General features: G+C 44.6%; 1 protein-coding gene across 3 annotated transcripts in view; it reads left to right on the top strand.

Moving 5' to 3' along the window:
* Positions 1 to 24,969, top strand: part of LOC138792234 (protocadherin-10-like) — an 85,367-nt gene extending 60,398 nt beyond the window's left edge. For all 3 annotated transcript variants that reach the window (XM_069969430.1, XM_069969421.1, XM_069969412.1), the window contains exon 4: positions 24,581 to 24,969. In XM_069969430.1, coding sequence (XP_069825531.1) covers positions 24,581 to 24,837 — 257 coding nt within the window. In that variant the 3' untranslated portion in view covers positions 24,838 to 24,969. The remainder of the gene's footprint in view (positions 1 to 24,580) is intronic.
* Positions 24,970 to 26,068: the final 1,099 nt, after the last annotated feature.

Raw genomic sequence — 26,068 nt, 5'->3', positions numbered from 1 at the left:
TCACATCAGAAAGGGTTAAGAGGAGTGTTGAGCGAGCACTTAAATGCTCAAATGCGCCTTACTTGAGTCAAGCATTTTTCAATGCTTGAGTGCTTGACTTTGGTTATGAACCCTATTAACATTAATCGGAAACTTGAGCATTTCACCAGGTGCATCCTGTTTGACAAAGCGGAGGGTGCCTGGTTAACTTTTGGTCCCGCAAAAAACAAGCCCTTATATTGCTCTATAGATGGAAAAAAAGTGTTATGACTTGCAACCATGGACTAAACGATTGGTGACTGGTGATAAGGGACCTTACTTACTACTACACTTGGGAGTGATTCCAAAACACCCACATAAAAAACACCAATAAAACATGCATTGATCATAGACACATATAGAATATATGAAATTGTGGCCTAAACCACCTAAAACAACATGGGATATTTAAAAGTTGTATCTGTCTGTCAAAGTTTACAATTAGAATTCGATGCCCCCCCTGTAAGCATTACCAATTTCCTATATTTTGTCACATAGAAATGTGACTTTGAATGATCCCTTCATTGCTTGAAGGGTTATGCTTCACACTTCATTTGGCTGCTCTTGTTGGTTAGCCTCATCATTGCAATCACAAAGCCAGAGTGCTTCAGGGTCTTCTGTCAGCGCCGGGGTAAGGCTGCCATTGTACAATGTTGTCTGATCAGTAACATTAAAAAATACAAAACAAAGCAGTGACATAATAGGGTAAGAGGGAACGTGACAAAGTTACTGGAGGTCACCCATAATATCCAGAGATGTCCAACTGCCTGCTTATGGTTCCCTGCAGTCTCCAGAAGGAAATGTTTTTTTGTTGTTTTTTTTTTGCATTGGGTTTTTTTTTCTTTAAAGTGTTTACACAAGAATTGATTAAAGTATCATGGTATATATCCTTAACATGACCAGTGGGGAGGAGGGTAGGTTATATCCCCCCTGTCCAGTGGGTAGGAGGGTAGGTTTTATTACCCACTATACATTGGGTGGGAGGGTTAGTTTTTTCTTCCCCTGTTCATTGTGTGTGTGTGTGGGGGGGGGGGGGGGGGGGGGGGGGGCAGATTATAGTCCCCCAGTTGTGGGAGGTTAGGTTACATTCCCCACTGTTTATTGGGTAGGAGGATAGGTTATAATCTCCCTGTTCAGTTGTGGGAGGGTAGGTTATATTCCCCACTGTTTATTGGGTAGGAGAATAGGTTATATTCTCCCTGTTTAGTGGATGGGAGGGTAGGTTATATTCCCCACTATACATTGGGTGGGATGGTAGGTTATTTTACCCAAGTTCAGTAGGTGGTAGTATATGTCATATTCTCTCTGTTCAGTGAGTGAGAGGGTAGGTTATATTCCTGCTATTTGAGGGTAGGTTATATTCATGTTGTTTAGTAGGGGGGAGGGTAGATTAAATTCCTGCTATTCGAGGGTAGGTTAAATTCCCTGCTGTTCAGTAGGTGGTAGGATAGATAATATTCCAGTTGTTCATTAGGTGAGAGGGTATGGTTATATTCCTGTTGTTCAGTTGGTGGAAGTGTAGGTTATATTCCTGTTGTTCAGTGGGTGGAAGGGTAGGTTATATTCCTGTTGTTCAGTGGGTGGAAGGGTAGGTTATATATCTGTTGTTCAGTAGGTACTAGGTATGGTAGGTTATATTTCCCCTGTTAAGTAGGTACTTGATATGGTAGGTTATATTCCCCCTGTTCAGTAGGTACCAGGTATGGTAGGTTATATTCTCCCTGTTCAGTAGGTACCAGGTATGGTCGGTTATATTCCTGTTGTTAAGTAGGTACCAGGTATGATAGGTTATATTCCTGTTGTTCAGTAATTTCCAGGTATGATAAGTTATATTTCCCCTGTTCAGTAGGTACTAGGTATGGTAGGTTATGATTCCCCTGTTCAGTAGGTACTAGGTATGGTAGGTTATATTCCCCCTGTTCAGTAGGTACCAGGTATGGTAGGTTATATTCCTGTTGTTCAGTGTGTGGGTGGGATGGTTGGTTATAATCCTGTTGCTCAGTGGGTAGCAGGGTAGGCAATATTCCTGTTGTTTAGTAAGTGGGAGGAAGGGTAGGTTATATTCCAGTGGGTGGAAGGGTAGGGGGGTAGGTTATATTCCTGTTGGTCAGTGGGTGGGAGGGTAGGTTATATTCCTGTTGCTCAGTGGGTGGGAGGGTAGGTTTTATCTTCTTGTGTACAGTGGTTGAGAAGAAGGGTGAAGGAGGCCGGACATCTATATTGTGAGGTTGTTTGATATCTGAGATAATCATTCTCAGATTTAGGGGTTGGATTGTATATAAGGTGGAATGTATAAAGAGTTTAAAGCGACTCTGTACCCACAATCTGCCCCCCCCCCCCCCCCCCCCCCAAACCACTTGTACCTTCGGATAGCTGCTTTTAATCCAAGATCTGTCCTGGGGTCCGTTCGGCAGGTGATGCAGTTATTGTCCTAAAAAACAACTTTTAAACTTGCAGCCCTGTGTCAAACTGCTGTGGCCTAGAGTATCTGTGCCCTAACGTTGCACCACCCCTCCGTCCCTCCTCCCCAACCTCTTCATCATTAGGAATGCCACTGGCAGAATATTTTGTATTCCTCTGCAGTGAAAACTGCACAGGTGCCTTAATGATCCAGCCCATGTGCCGTGTTCACGCAGCCAAGGAATAGGAGAATACCTTCCTAATGATGAGGAGGGTGGGGAGGAGGGACCGAGAGGGTGTGCCAGCCTAATGCACAGACACTCTAGGCCACGCCAGTTGGGCACGGGGCTGCAAGTTTAAAAATTGTTTTTAAGGACAATAACTGCATCACCTGCCGAACGGACCCCAGGACAGATCTTGGATTAAAAGCAGCTATCAGACGGTACAAGTGGTTTGGGGTGGGCAGATTGTGGGTACAGAGTCACTTTAACCATTGCATCAAGAAAAGTTTAGTAACTTCTGATATCTCTTATGTTTATTACACTATATCAGAATTGAGTAGATAAAGATTTATCATCCAATACATGATACCCGACCTTCAGCTATGAGAAGTATCAGGTATATATGGATAGTTACTTTCTGCCTCTAAGACTATAACATCTGCATACTATGGCAATGAGCGAATGTTTACCCTGTGGGAAAGACTCGACAAAGAATATTTGAAAGTTGCCTAGCTTTTCATTATACAATGGCCAAACTTTATCTACATAAGACTGTGAACAAAAGAGTTCGATAGGTCTCAGCCAGACATGTGCGAAGTTGCCTGAGACAGTAAAATGCTGTGAACTAAGGGTAGTTTATTTTTAAAGCTGACAAATAAATGGCAGCTATAGCTAAAATAAACACGTTTTAACATACTTTAATTTGCTTTTGAGCTTTTTTTTGTCTCCTGCAGAGACTTTTCTAGCTCAAAACAGAAATAAAATAAAAAATAAATGGTTGCTGCACAGCGGTCTGGCTGTCTGTTTGAATGGTATCAGTATCTTTTGGGTTAGAGTGCATAGGAAAACTTGCAGATACATGCATTTTCTCATTTTACTTTGATTTAAATTACCTTTAAATATAACAAATTAAATAAATATTTAAAGTTTCAAAAAAATTATCTGAACAGGAATTAATTCAGCAAGAGTTTCCAAACATCATAGAGAGGTAGCTAATGTCCATATAACTAACATCAAGAAGGACCCCTGATGCTTGCATAATACTGTTGTTTGTACACTGTATGGTAGTTACTGACCTATCTTGCCACAGAAGATTTCTCTCCACCATCATGAATTTATCAATTTATTCCATTCATGTCTTTACCTTTTTTGTCTCCTTCCTTCAGTTTTGAGCCTGTTGCTTTCTGCATAGAGACATAAAGACGAAGAAAACTGTATCTGAGCTGTTCAGTCCATCTCTGCTCCCAACCTCCTCCTCCCCCCTCCCTTCCGAGATGGTTGGTGTAAAGAAGTCCCAATCTGCAACTTTGTAGAAACTTTGTAATTCCAGGAGAGTTAATTACAGTGAGTTCATCAACAACTTGACTCTAAGATTACCCTTAGATTACAAATAAACTACAAAGTTGCAGATACAACTTGCCAGGGACTTTTTTTTTTACATCAACCATTTTGGAAGGAAAGAGGAGGAGGGGGAGGCGGAGAGAAAAGCTCACACACAAAATTCTGTGTCTTCAGAAGAAAACAGCAGCTCAGAACTGAGGGAAGGTGACTCAATAGATAATAGGCATTATGGAATGAATTGTTAGTCTCCAGAAAGGAAGACGATTTAACATATATTTTACCTAATCAAATAACCCGTTTTAAGGGTTTCTAATTTGGAATATAGTAATACACAAAACCTTGAGAAATACGTTGTCTTTTCTCCTGTGATATGTCGTGAGCATGTGGGGAACTCACATAGAAAAACCCTATTAGCAATTTTCATAGCTTTTAATTTTATTTGCTTTGGGACTTTTTTATGTTCCCAGACAAACCCTTTAGGTAATATATAGTTTAAAATGATTTCCGTGATGAATGTTGTATTACTTTTCAGATGCTGCCTATTTTCTGTGCCGTTCCACTCGCCCGCGTCTTTTTTTGCGCAGAGTTGTATAATTCTACCTTTTAAAAAATAGATGATCTTATCGGCTGAACGTGCGATCGCTGCATATACACAGAGTACATTTCACAGCTGACTGCCTCCTCTGCGCACAGAACCATTCAGTCTGCAGTTGCTTAAACGTTCTTTATTTAATCCCAAGAACTGACCCTCACCTACTCAATATTATTAGGCATGTTCTATGGAAAGTCCATTAGATTAGTCTTGCATGTACTGTATTAGCAATTAATATATTTATCCCCCACCCCCGCCCCACGTTCCGTTCTAATGTAAACAATTTTAATTTGGCTATCCTTGCTTAATTTAGATCAGCTTCCTTTAGAAAATTAAATCAGTCTCCGAGTAAACATGTTACCTATTCCATTCCGGCAGATAATTAATGATTGTATTATCACTGGGCTTTCTGTATTTCTAATCATATCTTGTAATAATTACCTCATAATTGCTTAACTAACACATGTAAATTTCCAATTCCCTTTCTTTGACTTACAAACAACCTTTCAGCTAGGAATAGTAAGTAGCTTGATTTGAAGAACTACGAAAACTTAAAATAAGGTTAGTGGGTTCATTTCCTAATAGTTTATATGTCTGTTCGATTAAGATTTATGCAATTATATTGCATTTTAAAGCTGAGGAATTGATGTTATTTAGAGATAGACAGGAATGGATTATACAAAAGGTCCTTTGGGGTTCATTAAAAATGTGCCAATTTTACCTCTACCAAGGGCTTTGTACTGTAATGGCAGGCATTGCGGCTGCCTATATGGCTTTGGGGGAGAGGATCCAGTCCTATTTCGCCATATCATCAAAACCTGTGTAGGATCCCATTCTGAACATGACACGCATTGTTGGCAACTAGAGGGTTGGTATTGGGTCAAAACAAGCATCATGTCCTTTAGTTATGGGTTGCAAAACAGATACCATAAAAACACTCAGTTGGATCTTTACTATAGGGAATCCACTCTACTGCATACAATGCTGTCTTCTTCTTGTTCTATTTCACTGTATATGCCAGTGCCATGGCTCTGCAGGGGTGCCAGTTGTTGCCCCCCCCCCCCCCCCCCAAATCTGATGGAACCTGTTTGGTTCTTGCTATGGGGAATCCACTTTACTGTATACTGTATACAGTGCTGTCTGCTTCTTTTTTTGTTTTACTGTTTTTTCCAGTGCCAAACATCTAATCTGCAGGGGTGCCAGGTGTTCGCGTCCCCCTGATTTGATATTAATGACCCATTGACCAAAAAGACCCTTTAAGATAAACTACATTAAAGAAACAATAATTTGAAAACAACTCCCTGACATTCACTGTCTAGCTGATCTGGGCCTGCTAAGACCTAGCAACTCACTGCCACTACCCAATACCTGGCCACTACGATGGCATGCGAAGCAGGAACCCATATGCCTAGTGCTGCAATATATACAGAGCGCTCATTGAGTGATGTGCATACAGTGATCAGGATGGGGTGGGGGTGGAGGAGCAGTAACAAACTCCATACCTTCTCTCTAGAGATTCTGGCTGTCACTGACTTTCATATACTGACTCTATTATAGTGGCACTCTATCCACGCCACAGCAAATATGTTTAAAATTGTCCTTGGAGAGTTAATTGTTTACCCCCCTGAGTTTTATATCAATGGGAAATCGTGGTTAATATTACCATAAAATATAATAAATTTATAAAAAAATGTATAAAAAAATTAGAAAAAAAAATCATAGTGGTTTTGGTAACAATGGTACAATGAGCAGGATTGTTACAGGGCCTAAAAGATCACCTGACTATGCAAATCAGGAACCAAACAATTAAAATGTCACAGATCTCTGGTGCTAGAAGGACTTTATGGATTTGAGGACCACAATCCATATTGAAACTGATTTCATCATTTATTCATTTTATACATTGTGCTTTTAAGATAGTCCCTCCAATGTCCTATTTTGCACACAAAATGCTAGCATGGCAACGCCAACAATTCTAATGATCTTCAATTTTATACGTATTCAGATATGTATTACTTATTGATTCCAGGTTATTCTTATTCATTGTTTACAGGAGATGTGATGTAGTTTTAGTTTTTTTTGGCATTAGATGATTACTTGGTCTATGACACAGTACTACAGATAAAAAGCCGAAATTGGATATATAGCCAGTAAATAAAATATACTAAAAAGCAATACATAATAATAAAGTAGCTTAAAATAGTATGAAATAATAATTACTTGTGTTAACCAATCCAGCTGCTGCTGTCTTTTGCTAGAAACAATATAAAGATCACAGCAATAATCAGTCTGTGTCCCAAACCATCAAGTGGCCACATTCATTCAGACACCTTGTCCTGCACTTTGTGAATGTACTATGTAGATTTAGGTGATGTTTACACAACATATCTTTTGTTTTAATCACAGCCATTGTTGCAAATTGAAACAATGGCCGTGATTAAAACAAAAGATACATTGCATAGAAGTCAGAGGGAACGGCCGGAGTGTATACACATAGGGGGACATTTATTAAGTCCGGCGGTTTTTACGCCGGACTTATAAATGTCCCTGAATCTCCGGCGCTACGGAGATTTATGTAGAGGCGGACTGCCTCTACATAAATCCAGTGCGCGTCGGTGCGCACAGCCGAAAACCTACGCCAGCTGAGGACTGGAGTAGGTTTTCGGCGTATCTTTTTGCCCCCTTCACACCCCCTCCCTGCCCCCCGGCGTACCTGGCGGAAAGTGCCGATTTGCGAATATTTTATTCGCAAATCGGCCATTTGCGCATAAAATAATTTGCAAATCGGCACTTTCCGACGAAAAACCCCTGTACGCCCGTTGATACATGTCCCCCATAGTATACACTCCGGCTGGGACAGTTTTGTGCCGCCGCTATTAATTGAATAGCTGCCACACAGACCTGTCAGTTCACACAATGGAGAGTGCGGCTCTGGCTGCACTTTCCATTGTGTGCTGTAGTGATGTCACGGCCGTGGTGGCGTCCCGTGTTCCCTCCTGCCCCATGCAGCCGCCGGGGTCCTTGCGCAGGGACCCGGCGCTGCTGCTAGTTCGGCCCCTGGGGGCGCCTCACCTTCCTCCGCTCCTGTCTCTCTCCGCTCACTGTGCCGGCCAGCGCGCGCGTCCCCGCCTCCTAGGGCGCACGCGCGACGGCTGTCTCAGATTTAAAGGGCCAGTTCTGCCCCTAATTGGTTGCTGCACATCACACTCTCCTATAAGTTCCAGCCCTGCCCCCTCCCAGGTGTTGGAGCCTCTACATGCTTTCCATAGCGTTTGGCCCAGCTCCCGGTTGTTCCTGATTCCTGTCCGCTACCTGGTCCCTAGTCCTTGTTCCTGATTCCTGTCCGCTACCTGATCCCTAGTCCTTGTTCCTGATTCCTGTCCGCTACCTGGTCCCTAGTCCTTGTTCCTGGTTCCTGCTCCTCTGTTACACTATTGCTCCTGTGTTCAGCCTGTCACCTGCGGTTACGCCTACAGACCTCTGCCAGCACCTTCTCCTGCCTACTGCTCCTGCCACGCCTCGCCTGCCGTCACTAGAAACTAAGCCAGGGGTAGCGACCTGGGGGTCGCCTGCCGCAGCAAGTCCATCCCGCCTTGCGGCGGGCTCTGGTGAAAACCAGCGGCCCCTTAGACTCCGCTCCCTGGTCAGGTTAGTGCCATCGCTGGTGACGGTCCATCGGATCCACTACTCCAGGCGTTACAGTAGGCTCCAACCATGGATCCCGGCGAGGTGCCTGACATCCGTGACGTAGCCCGAGTGGTCGCTCAACAGGCCCTACAGATCCAGCAACAGTCGCAGCAGATCCAGCAACTGACTGCCGCCTTAAAGCAGCATACTAGTGCTCAGCGCTCACCACCTACTGCTGTCTCTTCGAAACTACAACTGGCTCTCCCGAGCAAATACGGTGGTGACCCCAAGTTGTGCAGGGGATTCCTGCACCATGCATATTGAACTTTTAAGTAGTCAGTTTCCCACCGAGCACTCTAAAGTGGCTTTCATCATCAGCCTATTGGAGGGTAGAGCTCTGGCTTGGGCCACGCCTCTCTGGGACCGAGATGACCCTACTGCTGCCAATCTCCGAACCTTTCTGGCCGAGTTTCGCTCCGTCTTTGAGGAACCTGCCCGTGCGTCTTCGGCTGAGACTGCTTTACTTAATCTCTCACAAGGGAATTCCTCCGTTGGCGACTATGCCATCCAATTTCGCACCCTGGCAGCAGAGCTAGACTGGAATGAGGCCGCTCTAGTTGCCACCTTTAAAAAGGGCCTGTCCAGTCGGGTGAGAGACGTGCTTTCCGCCCGAGACCTACCTACCTCCCTGAACGAACTCATCCTACTGGCCACCAGGGTTGATACTCGTTTTTCGGAGAGGGAGGAGGAGGTTTGGCATGAACAACGACTAAGCCTGTCCCGTCGCCATCACCAGCTGGCGCCGGTCTTCCAGAATCCTGACATTCCGGTGTCCCAGCCATCTCCTGAGGTTCCTATGCAGGTGGAACGAGCTCGCCTGACGCCTGATGAGAGAATTCGTCGTCTGGAGCTGAATCTCTGCCTCTACTGCGGTGGCCCTGATCACTTTCGGCAGAGATGTCCCCAACGTCCTCAGGCGTCCGGGAAATGCTCGCACCTAGGTCCGGTGGGACAGGTGTCCCTAGGTGTGAATGCCACCTCTCCAAGATTGTCTATGCCAGTTTCCATCCAGACACCCTCAGGACAAAATCACCAGACTACTGCCTTTCTCGATTCTGGGTCAGCAGGCAGTTTTATTGCGGCAACGTTGGTCCAAAGATGGCGGCTACCCGTGACCCAACTAGCCAGACCCCTGACTATCTCCTCGGTCACGGGCGAGATTCTTACCGACCATGTGTACTACCAGACCGCACCTCTAGTCCTCCAGGTGGGCCCTTTACATCAGGAAAAGATATCCTTCTACGTCCTGCCCCATTCTTCTCCCGCCATCCTCCTGGGACTCCCTTGGCTGCAATTACATGCCCCTAAGCTGGACTGGAGAACCGGGGAGATTCTCAGTTGGGGTCAGGACTGTTCCAACCAGTGTCTGAAGTCACCTCAGACCAAGTACTCTATGTCGTCACCTGACCCCGCCAAGCCTCTATCCGGCCTACCGGCGGAAGACCAAGATTTGGCGGATGCCTTCTCTGCCAAGGAGGCGGACTCTCTACCATCTCACCGGGCGTACGATTGTCCCATAGACCTCCTTCCTGGTACTTCTTCTCCACGAGGTCTGGTGTACCCTCTCTCCGTACATGAGACTGAGGCCATGTCCTCCTACATCCGGGAGAACTTACAGAAGGATTTCATCCACAAATCCACATCCCCTCGCCACATTATACCTCCCGATCGCCTAGTGCCAGTCGCCACCTCTACTCTTCAGAAAATACCCCCCGGAAAGACCTATGTTCGCCCTGCGCTTCGAAGAAGGATTTTGAAGTGGGGACATTCCTCATTGGTGGCCAGGCACCCTGGAGTCCAAAAGACTGGGCAACGGATCTCCCGCCACTACTGGTGGTCCAGTCTATTCCAAGATGTCAAGGACTTTGTGGCTTCCTGTACCATCTGTGCCAAAAAGAAGTCCTCCCGACTAAGACCTGCCGGCCTATTACAGCCCTTGCCAGTTCCAGACCTTCCCTGGCACCACATTGGGATGGACTTCATCACTGATTTGCCTCCATCTGCAGGCAAGAAAGAGGGGGAGGCCAAAGGGGGGGGGTACTGTCACGGCCGCGGCGGCGTCCCGTGTTCCGGGCCGCCGCCGCAACCTCCTCCTGCCCCATGCAGCCGCCGGGGTCCTTGTGCAGGGACCCGGCGCTGCTGCTAGTTCGGCCCCTGGGGGCGCCTCTCCTTCCTCCGCTCCTGTCTCTCACTGTGCCGGCCGGCGCACGCGTCCCCGCCTCCTAGGGCGCATGCGCGCCGGCTGTCTCAGATTTAAAGGGCCAGTTCCGCCCCTAATTGGTTGCTGCACATCACACTCTCCTATAAGTTCCAGCCCTGCCCCCTCCTAGGTGTTGGAGCCTCTACATGCTTTCCATAGCGTTTGGCCCAGCTCCCGGTTGTTCCTGATTCCTGTCCGCTACCTGGTCCCTAGTCTTTGTTTCTGATTCCTGTCCGCTACCTGGTCCCTAGTCCTTGTTCCTGATTCCTGTCCGCTACCTGGTCCCTAGTCCTTGTTCCTGGTTCCTGCTCCTCTGTTACACTATTGCTCCTGTGTTCAGCCTGTCACCTGCGGTTACGCCTACAGACCTCTGCCAGCACCTTCTCCTGCCTACTGCTCCTGCCACGCCTCGCCTGCCGTCACTAGCAACCAAGCCAGGGGTAGCGACCTAGGGGTCGCCTGCCGCAGCAAGTCCATCCCGCCTTGCGGCGGGCTCTGGTGAAAACCAGCGGCCCCTTAGACTCCGCTCCCTGGTGAGGTTAGTGCCTTCGCTTGTGACGGTCCAGTGGATCCACTACTCCAGGCGTTACAAGTGAATTGGGATGCGGGCACATGAAGATGCGCCCGCATCCCAATTCAACATAAATGAAGTTTACCGGGCCAGTACTGCAGTACTGACCGAGATGAAATTCGCTAACACTGGCCATTCTGTGACACTGTCGGGTCACAGACGGGCCAGTGTTATACGCTGTGTAAACCCGGCTTAATTGTTAAAGGTAAACTGACCTATTAATCTAGTAGGTATCTGTAGTGCCTATGTAAAATAAAAAAAATTCGGGCAACAGTGTCACAGAGGCAGATCTATGACACTGTTTGTGCCCGCCCTGCTCTCCTGCTACTGATCCCGCCTAATTTTTTCTTCAAGGATGCCGGATCACAGAGCCAAGCTAAAGGTACCTATGCTCACTTAGGTAACTGGAAACTGGCAGCACGGATATATGCATAACCAACCAGTTTCCCTTTAAACCAGTTTCCCTTTAAATTTAGAGTGACCATCAGTAGTGATGACCAGACTTCAACTGAATGTTGGGTTCAGTTGAACTTAAACACTCAGGGGGACATTAATGAAATTTCTGCCTGAGGCGTACGACAGGGGGAAGGTGCAGATTCACCCCTTCTCCCTGGCATACACCTGTCGTATGCCCCGCTCGCCCGATGGGCGGGCTGGGGGAGCTTGGGAGGGCGTGACAAGGCGGGGAGGAGGCGTGGCCTCCTTCCACGCCTCATTTATCATGCGAGCAGGCGTAAATCATTATCCAAATCTACACCTGCTTCCAGCAGGTGTAGATTTAGTTGATTTATTACGCCGGGCGCAGGTTCGGGCGCCCGGCCAGCCATATTTCATCCTGACAGGGAAATGGGGGGGGGGGCTAATATCCCTTTAAAATGCCCCCCAAAGTGTATGACTCTTGTGGCTGAAGAAGTTGAATGCAGCCCTAGGGACTGCCTCCAACTTCTCCAGCCTCCGGGAGTCAGATGCTGAGTGTTCAGGTTCGGCCTAACACAAACGTTCAGCAAGTTCACTTATCACTAACCATCAGGACAGAAGTTTAAAGAGGTTGTCCAGTCTAAGTTACAAAACTACGCTTTTGCCAGGGCTGCGGGTGACACAACAGTGCCATATACTACTAATACTATGGCACATCACTGGAGGTTGTCATGTTGACAGAGGTGGAGAGCGTAGGACAGGGAAAGGTTGGTATATAGCATTGTTGTGTCCCTCACAGCCCCTGCAGAGGCATAGATTTGTCATTTAGGTCGGACTACCCCTTTAAAATCTATGTCTTGTAGATCAAAGGCACCCGACAATACTATTATACTTATCAGACCCATGCCAGTTGTGAGATATACCCATGCCAACTGCCTGGTTGCACACTAAGGTCTCTTAAAACAATTGTCATGACCATCTCAGGAACTCCTCTCTACATGCTACTTGAGGCTGCAAGAAGATGCCAAGGATCACGATGGGCTATTTTAGTATGATTTTAGAGGTTAAGTAGGTCTTTTCCCTCTTCATTTTTGCCTGGAGTGTCAGCTTGAAAAAGAGCGGCTGAACACATTCTGCTTCCCCCAGCTCCAAAACCTTTATATGCCCTCCCCCAACATAAGGAGCCACAATACCTGTCTAAACACTTACAGAATCATATCCCTCATAGAATAATATCAGCCTTTGTCTATTGAACTACTCCAAAAGAACAAAGACTCAGCAGCTCATGATTGCAATTTCACCTTATTTTTAACCTTTGCTTGCTTTACAAAGCTTTGGTTGGTAGTAACATAATAAAAAATTATAACAATAATAATCATTTTCCTAAATGAAGGGAATTGAATGGCAATTAACGCACAAAGAAAAATTTATTTTCGTACCCTAAGTAACATTTTGAGATACCTGTATAATATAGTATTAAAGTTTTAGGTCTATGATTAATTTAACAATGGGGATGTTACAAGTTTTATGACGTTCCTTTGTTCTCTCAGTACAAACCTTTCTCTGTTAACTGATTGCCGAGATTTTAATTTTAGGATTAAGAAATTAGGTGAAAAACAAGTGTGGTATTTTCAAAACGTTTTCCTATGCAGTTTAGTGTAGAATACAAACCCGTCCTGACAGCTTTGTGATTCGGTCTCTTTTGTGCTTGTCAGATAGTGATTACTGGAAAAGATAAAACATTCCCCTGACTGCTTTTCAGACATGGTTTTATTATTCATTGTATTCCTGTGCTGCTTGCATGGCTGTCCACAAAAAGAATATTTAGGGAGTCAAACTGTGTGTCATATGTATATACAGTATACCAGAGATTGTATAATAATGCATATTTAGATGGTACTGCACAGGGGTGTAGCTAGGATTCATGGGGACCCATAGCAAATAACTGTACGGGGCCCCCCTCCTCCACGTACTACACAAAGCACTGTATATATATATATATATATATATATATATATATATATATATATATATATATATATATATAGGTAAAGTGGTTGGTTGCTGAACGGCACTGTGTGGCTCTAAGGCTCAGGTGGGTGCACAAGTCCCAGGTTGCCAGATCCAAGGCTCCCAAATTCACAAAAAGAACTTGTAATGAGACGGCACTCCGGTTAAAGTGAAAAAAGCAATGTGATTTATTCACCCATCAATCGCGACGTTTCGATCTACTCCATGAGATCTTTTTCAAGCAGTGAATGGATGAATAAATCACATTGCTTTTTTCACTTTAACCGGAGTGCCGTCAAGTTCATAGTCTCGGTGATGTGGCCAAAAAATAAAATCTCGTGTGGCCAAAGATAGAATCCTTGGCAGAGCAGAGAGCCAATGGCTGCTTGCTCTGTCAGTCCACTGTATTTAACTATAAGGTCCCATTAGAAGCCCTTATAGTTAAATACATAGGTTACAAAAGGGGAGAGAAGTGTGACGCCTCCTAGTGTAGTATATACAGACGGGTGCTCTGGGGTGAGTGTAGCAATATAAACACTTACCTGGTGGAGTTGTGCAAATATATAGGCACAGCTCTATTACGCGCGTCTGTGTAGATCTACCGCAGCTCCTCCCGGGGACACCAAGCATCAAGCGAGGTGTGTAGAAAGTGCCATCTCGGATCTGAAAGATTTCAGTACTTCGTGACCCAAGTGTAGAATAGGCGCAGGTAGGCCAGGAAGAGTTGTTCATATGCAAGGTATCCACCACGGGACATACAGGAGCAAGTAAGCCCTCAGATATTGAGGTGCAATAATGCAGTTTTATTGTGTGCAACGCGTTTCGGCCAACTAAGTAAGGGTACCTGTTGTAACCTTTATAAGTCACGGTGTACGGCAGTATTGTAAGCTTGAGAAAGGCCACTTTATACTGAGTTGGCCGAAACTCGTTGCAAACAATAAAACTGCGTTATTTCTCCTCAATACACGTGGGGCTGACTTACTCCTGTATGTCCCGAGGTGGATACCTTGCATATGAACAACTCTTCCAGCCTACCTGCGCCCATTCTACACCTGGGTCACAGGGTCCTGAGATCTTTCAGATCTGAGATTGCACTTAAATACATAGGTGCAGGAGCAGACTACCTTCTGCTTAACCCCTTATATACTGCTGTGTGTAGGCCGAAAGACATGAGTTAAGGCTGTTAGCAAAAGCAATAGCTTATGCAGACAGCATTAATTACATATTCTTCAGTGAACCCCCTGTCCCTACCTGGGCTACTGCCCAGCACCTGCTATATGTATATGCCATGTATACACTGCTCATCTCTAAGGAAAACAATGTTCCCTTGATGGCTATTAGGTGACCATGTTAAGGGAACCAGTCTCAATACCTCCCAAAGACTTCAGTAGAGAGGCTAACCCAACCTGGTCTCACTTACTGGGGTATTCCCATATCAACTAATATAGTTAATCTTCTTGGGTTTGGCAAGTTATGTATATTTGCATATACTGTACATTCTTTTAGCAAACTTGTCTCCTTCTGATATGCTGCCCTTCCATTGTTGTGTAGATTACCAACCCTCACTCTAAGGGCTCTATTCCACAGTAACGATAATCGGCCCCATTTGGCCCTATTCGGCCGATTATCGTTCGTGAAATAGAGAGAACGATCAGCCAATGATCGTGTCATCGGCTGATCGTTCATTTAGGGCCAGACCTAAAACCATCGTTCCCCCACTGCGCATCGCTACGGTTAAATAGCGGTGCGCGGCGGGCGGCCGACGATTTGACAAGCAGCGGCAGCATACATTACCTGTCCAGGCTTCTTCTCTGCGCTGTCTTCATCCCCGGGTCCCGCGCGCTCTATCTTCAGAATGGTCGGTCAGCTGACGGAGCGCTCAGCCAATCACAGGCCGGGACCGCCGCGGCCTGTGATTGGCTGAGTGTGGCCTGTCAGCTGACCGGCCATTCTGAAGATAGAGCGCGCGGGACTCGGGGAGGAAGACAGCGCGGAGAAGAAGCCTGGACAGGTAATGTATGATGCTGCAAGGGCTGCAAGGACATCGGTAACAATGTCCTTGCAGCCCTCGCTCAACGATCATCGGGCCGTGGAATAGGCCCAGTAAATGAGCGGCGATCTAGCAGATCGACGCTCGTTTACATCATTGATTGGGCCCTTCTCGGCCCGTGGAATAGGACCCTAAGGGTAGCTTCACACGTACCGAATCCGCAGCCATGCTGTGAGTTTGCAGCGAAAGGTCTATGGGTTTACATATCCGCAGTGGATTTCATGCTGTGAGTCTGCAGTGAAAGGTCTATGGGTTTACATATCCGCAGTGGATTTCATGCTATAAGTTTGCAGTGAAAGGTCTATGGGGTTACATATCCACAGCAGAATTTTCATTCCACTGTGGATATGTAAGCCGGCCCCTTTAACCCCCCGCCGCCCACAGCCCCTGGACCAGAGCATACATTACCTGCTTGGCGCTGCGGCTGTGTGTGAGGTTCCCGGGTGTCCCCTCGCTCCCCATCAGCCAATCAGCGCTGCCGTGCACTGATTGGCTGTTGCGGAGCCGGGAGCCTCACACACAGCCGCTGCGCCGAGCAGGTAATGTATGCTCCAGGCCAGGAGCTGCGGGCAGTTAAGGGGGCTGGGTCACATACTGGCAGCGGAAAATTCTGCTGCGGGTATGTGACCCATTTAACTTCACACTACCTACTTCACACTCGCAGCGTGAAATCTGGTATGTGTGAAGCTACCCTAAAAGCAGGTCTGGCTTAGCTATATATAGCTAAAGTATACACACACATATATAATAAAGTGTATATACTATCTCTATACATTTACATTAGCTACTGTATATATTCACCAGCCAGAACACTGCTTTTAGAGCAGAGTGGTGGTCTATAACCTAGACAACGAGCTGGCAGCAATGGGAGGGAAGGAGACAAGTTTGCTAAATAAATGCAGTTGCAAAAATCTTTTAACTATGTTAGTTGATATGGGAATACCCCTTTTACTGCAAGTTTATTCCCCATGCAAAACATTATTTATTCATGCAGTTTGCAACATTTACAATATACAAAATATCCCAGTAGCTTATTTAGAAGCTGCTGTGTTTTAAGGCTTTGTTCCCATCAGTTCCTCGGCTTCTGTCAACTAATACAATTATCGACTGATCAAACCGTATTCCCTGTCCTGCAATCTTGTCACTGTAAATTGCCAGTTGCTCATTTATAGCTATTTCTGGAATCCAGAATTACATATAGAAAATCCGAATGTGCCTGGTGCTTATAAAGAAAATACCGAGCCCACTAAGGTGCTAATCCCATAGCTCTCGCCTTTGGAAAAATGATCACTGGAGCTGTGGTTTTCCATTTACAGATTATCTCTTACTGTAGAGATGGGGCTTTGCACTAAATTCTACATTACGGATATGTTAGGCTGTGTTCACATCTGTTTTGTCAATTTCATTTTTTCTGTTCTGTCATAGGCGCAGGAAAACGAAAGTGATGGATTGTCAGATCCTTAACACAACATACATCAGTGGTGCCCTTTAGACCTCTTTTACTAAGGCTGGGTTCACACTACGTATATTTCAGTCAGTATTGTGGTCCTCATATTGCAACCAAAACCAGGAGTAGATTAAAAACACAGAAAGGACCTGTTCACACAATGTTGAAATTGAGTGGATGGCCGTCATATAACGGTAAATAACTGCCATTATTTCAATATAACAGCCGTTGTTCTAAAATAACAGCAAATATTTGCCATTAAATGGCGGCCATCCACTCAATTTCAACATTGTGTGAACAGATCCTTTCTGTGTTTTTAATCTACTCCTGATTTTGGTTGCAATATGAGGACCACAATACTGACTGAAATATACTGTACGTATTGTGAACCCAGCCTTATAATGGAATCTGTTGGGTGCCTCCTTTTTCATATAAAGAATAGCCCTGATGCTGCCATATTCGTCCTGGAGGCGAAAATGCAGATGTGAACTGAGTTTTATTTTAATAAAGGGATGTTCTTATAATCAAAACATATTCCTTAAACACAAGATAGGGGGATACATAAATCAGTGGGGGTCTGACCCCTGAGATCAGCACTGATCCCGACAATGGAGGACAAATATCCTTATAATAAATGGAGAAACACCATTCCATTCATACAAACATTTCCCAGAAGTGACTCCCAATGATCTGCTAGGATAGGCTGCGGATATTACTTGACCTTTGAATATGAGAATACCCCTTTACTTTCATAAAAATATAATTTTAACACTTTCTTATTACTTTGAGAAAAGATGTGATACAGGACAGGCGTTTATAATGCAAGACAATAAGGCTAGGTTCACACAACGTCTTTTTTTTCACAGTTTTAAAGCCGTCTTTGTGGACATTCTTCATTTTGAAGCCAAATAACATCTGTCATTTTGAAATAACGAATGTTATTTTAAAATAACAGGTGTTGTTTGACCTTAAAATTATCGACGTCCACAAAGACGGCCGTCAAACGGCCAAAAAAAGAAGTTGTGTGACCCTAGACTTATAGGGGGAGATTTATCAAACATGGTGTAAAGTGAAACTGGCTCAGTTGCCCCTAGCAACCAGTCAGATTCCATCTTTGATTTCCCAAAGAATCTTTGAGGAATTAAAGGTCTGATTGGTTGCTAGGGGCAACTGAGCCAGTTTAACTTTACACCATGTTGATAAATCTCCCCCATAGTGTTAGAAGACTGGGGCCATACATTGTTTCCACTATTTATTTTAGGCATAGGCTAGGTTCACACAACTTTTTTTTCCGGCCATTCAACAGCTGTCTTATTGGACACTCGCCATTTTGAGGCCAAATAACGGCCGTTATTTTGCTATGACGATGTGATTGCAAAATATCTGCCGTTATTTGACATCAAAATGACAGATGTCCGCAAACATGGCCGTCGAGCCAAAAAAAAGGGCATTCAGTGAACCTGGCCATATACTGCCACAATAAAGAATGCACTGATGCTAATTTGCTTAAAAAAATTAATATAAATGGAAAACATAAATAAATGGAAACATAATATATTTGACTTTATATCTAGCTGTGTATAATGGGTTGTTGTCTCCTATAGATTATCATCTCTAGACGCTAACCCCCCCCCCCCCCATATTTATCTCCTAATCTGCTCTGGGATTTGGAATCCATGAATATTTATTACTGACAGTAATAAAGATGTATTAATTTGATTGACTTTCTGTAATATGAAATGCTCATTTAGTCTATGGTTATCCTGCAGATAGGATCTGATAGTGACGGCTCCCAGCTCTTGATGTCATTAACTTGAAGCGGTCGTGTCATTAAGAAAACTAGGTCTAAACTGATGCATTATAATAAATTAAACATATTTCAAATGTACAAGCATTTCTGATACTTCGCCGTCAGAGAGATATGGAGTTACTAATCCTCCATGTGCCTGCTTTGTTTAAATGACCTGTTGCCGTTGGTTACAACCCACTAAGATGGGCCAGGCATGCTCAGTTTAACTGCAATCTCCAGGTAGTACTGGCAGTTGGTCTCCACTTCCACATCTGCAAAACAAGTGGAATTGTGGGAAAGTGTACACTGTTGCCTAGGAACAGCAGTGTCATAGTTCATGGACAAAACAAGGAAGGGTTTACATTTATGAGGGAAAAGTCCTTTTTTTTAACCAAAACCAAGAGTGAGTTTAAAACACAGAAGCTGTACATATCTTTCCATTATAATTTTGCCCTGTCAGTTCCACTCCTGATTTTGGTGAAAAGACTGACAGAAATACCATGTGTGAACATAGGCCAGGGAAGTTACTTAGCAAAAAACAGCATATTTGTCCTCCTTTACGTATATGTATAAGATACACATCTAATTTTATGAACTTAGTTTCCCTTTAAAGCAGGGAAACAACAGGGTAGACACATCCAATCTGCTCTTATGTCCTGCACAGGATGGTTAGGATGAAGGTACTTTCCTTACCTTGATTCTCAGTGCTGTTTTAGTTATAGCAGGCCAGCCGGGGTGAATAAGTGCCCCAAGAGTTTATTCATTTGCATAAGGAATTAACTACAGACTTAAAGCGACTCTGTACCCACAATCTGTCCCCCCCAAACCACTTGTACCTTCGGATAGCTGCTTTTAATCCAAGATCTGTCCTGGGGTCCGTTCGGCAGGGGATGCAGTTATTGTCCTAAAAACAACTTTTAATCCTGCAGCGCTGTGTCTAATGGCCGGGGCTTACATTTGTATATGCATTAGGCTGACACCACCTCTCTGTCCTTTCTCCCCATCCTCCTCATCATTAGAAATGCCCCAGGAACATTTACTGCTGTTTGAGCTTTGCACAGGTGTATTATGTTAATTATGTACACAGGTGGGGAATAGGAAGCAATCTGCCTGGAGCATTCCTAATGATGAGGAGGGTGGGGAGGAAGGACAAAGAGGCTAATTAGGCCAGCCTAATGCATATACAAATGTAAACCCCGGCCGTTAGACACAGCGCTGCCAGATTAAAAGTTGTTTTTATGACAATAACTGCATCCCCTGCCGAACGGACCCCAGGACAGATCTTGGATTAAAAGCAGCTATCTGAAGGTACAAGTGGTTTGGGGAGTCAGATTGTGGGTACAGAGCCACTTTAATAAAAACTACCTTCATCCTCAGCATTCTGTGTGGGACATACCAGCAGGTTGGATGCATCCCACCTGCTGTTAGTTTCTCTTTAAAGTGTTATTCTCATCTCAAGTATTGTAGTAATACTTGTAGGACCTCTTAGGTTAAAGTGTCACTGTCATTCCAAAAAACTTTAGACATGTCATATTGAGTGTTCAGACCTGTACAGATTTGGAGAAGAGCGTGATGCAGCACGTCCTCTGCCTGCTCTGAGTTAGAAAAAGGAGTCGGGTTCCATAGAGCTCCAATATAAGTCTGACTCTTTTTTTCTAACTCAGAGCAGAGAGTGGACACAGTGCAGTGCGTCTTCTCCCCTTTTTTTCTTCTAATCGTTACGGGTCTGAACACGGATCCAAATTTAAACATGTCAAAAGTTTTTTTGTAATGACAGTGACACTTAAAATATTTTTGCAAATGCATTTATTTAGCAAACTTGTCTCCTTTTCCTGATATGCAGCTCTTTTCCTCTTATTGTTCACAACTCATTGTCCAGGTTACAGACCCACCACTCTGCTCTAAATGCAGAGAGATATAGGGGGAGATTTATCAAACTGGTGTAAAGTGAAACTGGCTCAGTTGCCCCTAGCAACCAATCAGATTCCACCTTTCATTCCTCACAGACTCTTTGGAAAATGAAAGGTGGAATCTGATTGGTTGCTAGTATAGTATATAATCTAATCGCGGCTGTCAGTGATAGCCAGGGACCGATGCTGATTAACTCTATAGGTGCTGTGATCAGTGCGATCGCAGCACCTATAGTGCAGAAAAGAGGAAGGATTCCCCTCTGCTTACTATGGGGGCTGCGCGGAAGCGATCGTACAGCCCCAATGGTTGCTATAACAACAGGAGGCTTCCCTGAGCCCTCCTGTGTCATAGCTATGGAAGCTCATGAGGCTCAGCCCTAAGGCTAAGTCTCATAAGCAATGCCTATGACAGGCAGATTACAGTGCAATGCAGATAAGCATTGCATTGTAATCTGCCTGTCATGAGGCAATCCTATAGTGAAGTCCCCATGATGGAAAGGTGAAAAAGTAAAAAAAAAAAATCTATAAATAAAGTACAAAACACATATAATCCCCATAGCCCCCAATGCAATATTAAATATAGAAAAAAATAATAAAAAGGACACATATTCAGTATTTTCATGTATGTAATGATGCTGGCAGTAAAATTATCACATAACTAAACCTGCATGGTGACTGCAAAAATTTACAACTAACCTAAAGGGCAATATGTCACAAGAATATCTCAAAACTGCTAGGACAAGTTATAGCATCACAGAGGTATAGCCACATAAAGTGAGACTGGCCAGATTTCAAAAATGGGCTCTGGTCCTTCAGGCACTACCTGGACTGGTCCCGAAAGGGTTACGTGTTGTGTAAAGTGGTTACTTATTTGAAAAAAAGAGTGTATATTATATTATTTAAATATTTCAAAAATGTATTTATATTCTAATCTAATGATGCTTTATCTATATTATTTTATTGGTATATAGCGTTACTGATTACAGCATACTGTACATTGTTGGACTAGGACCATACTACTTTATAGAAAGAGAAGCTTGTCTAGTTGTCGAATGGGAGGCAGAGAAATGTAATAGGATAAGTCACTCTCTTAGCACCTCATATATTCCTATTTGTATCCAGGGGCGGTCTTGGCATTTCTGGGGCCCCAAGCGAAGTCATGTCTGGGGCCCACCCATGCCCCCCCCCCCCCCTCGACATGCGCTCCGCAGTAGTCCTCTTAAAAGCCTCCTACCACCATACAGAGATTACATATCGCCTCAAAACTGCTCTGAACAAAACAGGAAGATATTACCAATGATGCCATTACATAATACTGCCACACCATGACCCCTATCACTACAGACCCTATAACATAGTGCAGTTACATACAGTGACTTACAGGAGGCGTCTTCTCTGATCAGCATCTTTTACTTCTTTTTCTTTCTCTCTCCATCCAGCATGGGCCACCTTAAAGTGACACTGTCACCCCCTTTGTGCATTCTGACATATCTACACAGGTGTAAAAGGTAAAGTTAGCGTTTTTCACACCTTATTTTATATCATACGTCATGGTGTTTGTTCAAGTAAAAAGTGTCCTTTTATCAACTGTAGATTGTATTAAGTGGGCGTGGCCTCGCGGCATCCAGCCATTGGAACAGGCTGGCCCAAAGGTCTAGACTCCACCCCCTTTACATTGGCCAACCAATGGGCGTCAAGGGGCGGGGCTAAGTGGCACAACAGTGTCGTTGTGGGCGGGGCTAAGTGGTGCTGATGCTGCGAAGCCATGCCCACTTAATACAATTTGCAGTTGATAAAAGGACACTTTTTACTTGAACAAACACCATGACGTATGATGTGAAATAAGGTATGAAAAACGCTAAATTTACCCTTTACACCTGTGTAGAGATATCAGAATGCAAAAATGAGGTGACAGTGTCACTTTAAAGTCTTCTGCCAGCTGGGAATCTTCCCTCCAAAATCTGTCAGAGAAATATTTTACGCTCCAACACATACAGTAGTTAGGTCCCCTGTACCCCTATATAGTAGTTACACCCCTCTGTGCCCCCACAGATTAAAGGTGTCCCTGTGCCCCCACTTAATAATTAGGTATGTTCTGTGCCCCAGTATAGTAGTAAGGCATATAGGCACTTCTGTGCAGTCCCAATGTAATAAACTGTGTGCTGCCCCCAGTTATATAGACCCCTTGTGCGCTGCCGACAGTAGTAAATACCGCTTGTATGCTGCACCCAGTAGTATATACCTTTTGTGTGCTGTCCCCAGTAGAATATAGACCCGTGTGCTCCCCCAGTTATATATAGACCCCTGTGTGCTCCCCCAGTTATACATAGACCCCCTGTGTGCTCCCCTAGTATACTATATAGACCCCCTGTGTGCTGCTCCCAGTCGTATATACCCCCTGTGCGCTGCCCCAATTGTATATATCCCCTGTGTGCTCCCCCAGTTGTATATACCCCCTGTGTGCTGCCCCCAGTTGTATATACCCCCTGTTTGCTGCCCCCAGTTTTATATACCCCCTGTGTGCTCCCCCACTTGTATATAGCCTCCCTGTGAGCTCCCCACTTGTATATAGCCCCCTGTGTGCTCCCCCCTTATATAGCCCCCTGTGAGCTCCCCCACTTGTATATAGCCCCCCTGTGAGCTCCCCCACTTGTATATAGCCCCCCTGTCTGCTCCCCTGTTTATATAGCCCCCCTGTGCGCTCCCCCCGTTTATATAGCCCCCCTGTGCACTCCCCCCATTTATATAGCCCCCCTGTGCGCTCCCCATGTTTATATATACCCCCGCTGTGTGCTCTTCCTCCTATATAGTATATAACACAAAAAAAAACAAAAAACAGTTTTACTCACCTGGGTCCGGGCATCTCCTCTACTCGTCTCTTCTTTTCCCTCTTGTGGCCGTGGGAAGTGGTTTCCCTGCGGTCACAAGAGGCCGCTCTCCCGTTGTCATGGCACCGGCGCTCCATTGACTCCTCTAGAGCGTCGGCACCAGGGACACAGAGCGGCCTCTTGTGACTGCAGGGAGGGAGCCAATGGCTCCTGCCCTGTCTGTGCCGCTGCTGCCTGTAACTATATGCGCTCGTTACATACGTCATGGTGCTTGTTCAAGTAAAAAGTGTCCCTTTATCAACTGCAGATTGTATTAAGTGGGCGTGGCCTCGCGGCATTAGCGCCACTTAGCCACCGTTGGCCCCGCCCCCTTGACGCCCATTGGTTGGTTGACGTAAAGGGGGTGAGGTCTAGACCTTTCGGCCAGCCTGTTCCAATGGCCGACGAGGGGGCGGAGCCAACTGTGGCGTTGGCGCTTAACACAATCTGCAGTTGATAATAGATGACTTTTTACTTGAACAAGCACCATGATGTATGATATAAAATAAGGTATGAAAAACGCTAAATTTACCCTTTACACCTGTGTAGAGCTGTCAGAATGCAAAAAGGAGGTGACAGTGTCACTTTAAGCCTAAGTTTACACTCTTTATAATTTCATGAAACAACGGCCACGGACGTTATTTAATTAAATTACTGATCACATTAAAGTCTATGGAATCCAGGACGGAGTGTATACACTCTACAGTATATACACTCAGGCCGGGATTCAAAGCACTGGCCCCACTTTACATCGTCGGCTATGGTAATTCAAAAAATGAGTGCACAAGGGAACATGCTCGCATTCCAAATCTATAGAAAAGAGGTTCACTCGTCCGGTACTAAAGTACCGCCATGGAAGAACTTCACAAACACCAGTAGTTCTATGACACGGCCAGATCACAAAACGTCCGGTGTCATACATAGTGTGAACCCAGCCTAAATGTGTGATAGGTGTGCAATACAGAATTACAAGACCAGGGTTGACATATTCATTTTCATCTCAGTCTCAAAACAGGACATTTTCTTGGCTTCTAACCTCAAATATTTCTCTCTTCTACAGACATAAAGAAGACGCCTCCATCATCCAACGGAGTGTGGAGCCCCAAGTATGGTGTACCGTTTCAGCAGCACGTGCCATCGTTGGACTATCAACATAATGTTTATATTCCGGGGACACCCACGCTACTGGCCAACAAGCAAGGGCACTATATAGAGCACGAGGAGAAAAACAGTTTTTCCACTTTTGGAAAGAAACGGAAAATGACGTCTTGTTGTGACGTACACGAGGATATGATCATTAACAATGACCTGAAATGAACAATGGGTCTAGGGTGTAGACGCCTAACCACAAAACACGGAGGACCGAAGCCACAATCTGAGCAGACTGGAACCTCAGCGGTTAACAAACTGTGTCATTACTATGTAAAGAACACTGTCTTAACTCACCTACCTGACGTCTGTTTGTGTGTGATAATTCCGGCGACACAATTTGTGACAGGTCCCGATCAATAAAGTGCAACGGGACAAGGAGATCTAAAATTAATCTGTAACACTTGAAATGAAAGTGCACTCGGAGAGGTAATGAAGGCGCAAAATATACGTACACAAAGACAATGAAAATAAATGACAGTGAAGCTGTGTGTTGAGTAAATGGACAGGATGCAATTTCATTTGGTAAAACAGATTCAATGTGGGTGAGAATGAAAGTCGCTTGTGTGTAAAAAGCAATTTTCTCTATCTGCAGTCAAGCGAAAGGCTTCCTTCAGGACTGGAGTGAATAAGAGGACATCCTTTCTGAAATGTCATTTTGAGTTTCAGCCTTTGGCGATTTCCATTTAGTGACAGTTCTGTCTTTCATTGTTAATATGTGAATGTACACAGTGGGTATATACATATATTTTTTTTTTAAGCCGGACTTGTATGTCTGCGTGTGTTGTGCAAATGGAAGGGCGTGTGTTGAACTTATATCATCCTATAGGGAATAATCAGCAGAAAACATTCGTCGTCACTACATAGGGAAAATTAAATACGTGTAAATATATGTATATGCTATTTTTCAACTACCAATTGTATTAAAGAGTGCTGGACTCACTATGGCGGTTTATGTTATTATGGGAAAATGAGTATTTTTTTTAATACAAAGCTTATCTCCAGGGAGATGGCGAAGCGAGGGACTGAAATTAAATTGAAATAAAAAAAAAAAGGTCAGCGTAGTAATTGGACAGTTAAATACTATGTGATATTTGGTGGCCGTGGGTTTTGTCATCTGAAATCACTTCACGGGTTTAATCAGCTTTTTAAAATGCTGAAAAATCTTCAGGTTTTAAACGCTTTGTTAGGATGTGAAGGGCGACTGTCAACAATGTCGATGCATCTCTCAATGCTGTGAATGGAATAATGTACAGCTTTTTCTTTTTTCAGGAAAAATAGAGTGAGGTCCCATCTTTGGAGTCATTTTAAATATTATATACAAGGGAATCTCATCCTTCCATCATAATGTGGTTTTCAGGTTCAAAATTTTATTCTGATGACTGTATATTTACAATGC

The sequence above is a fragment of the Dendropsophus ebraccatus genome, chromosome 1, assembly GCF_027789765.1.
Source record: "Dendropsophus ebraccatus isolate aDenEbr1 chromosome 1, aDenEbr1.pat, whole genome shotgun sequence".
Lineage (NCBI taxonomy): Eukaryota > Metazoa > Chordata > Amphibia > Anura > Hylidae > Dendropsophus > Dendropsophus ebraccatus.
The sequence above is the reverse complement of the archived record's forward strand: the minus strand, read 5'-3'. Positions and strand labels throughout refer to the sequence as shown.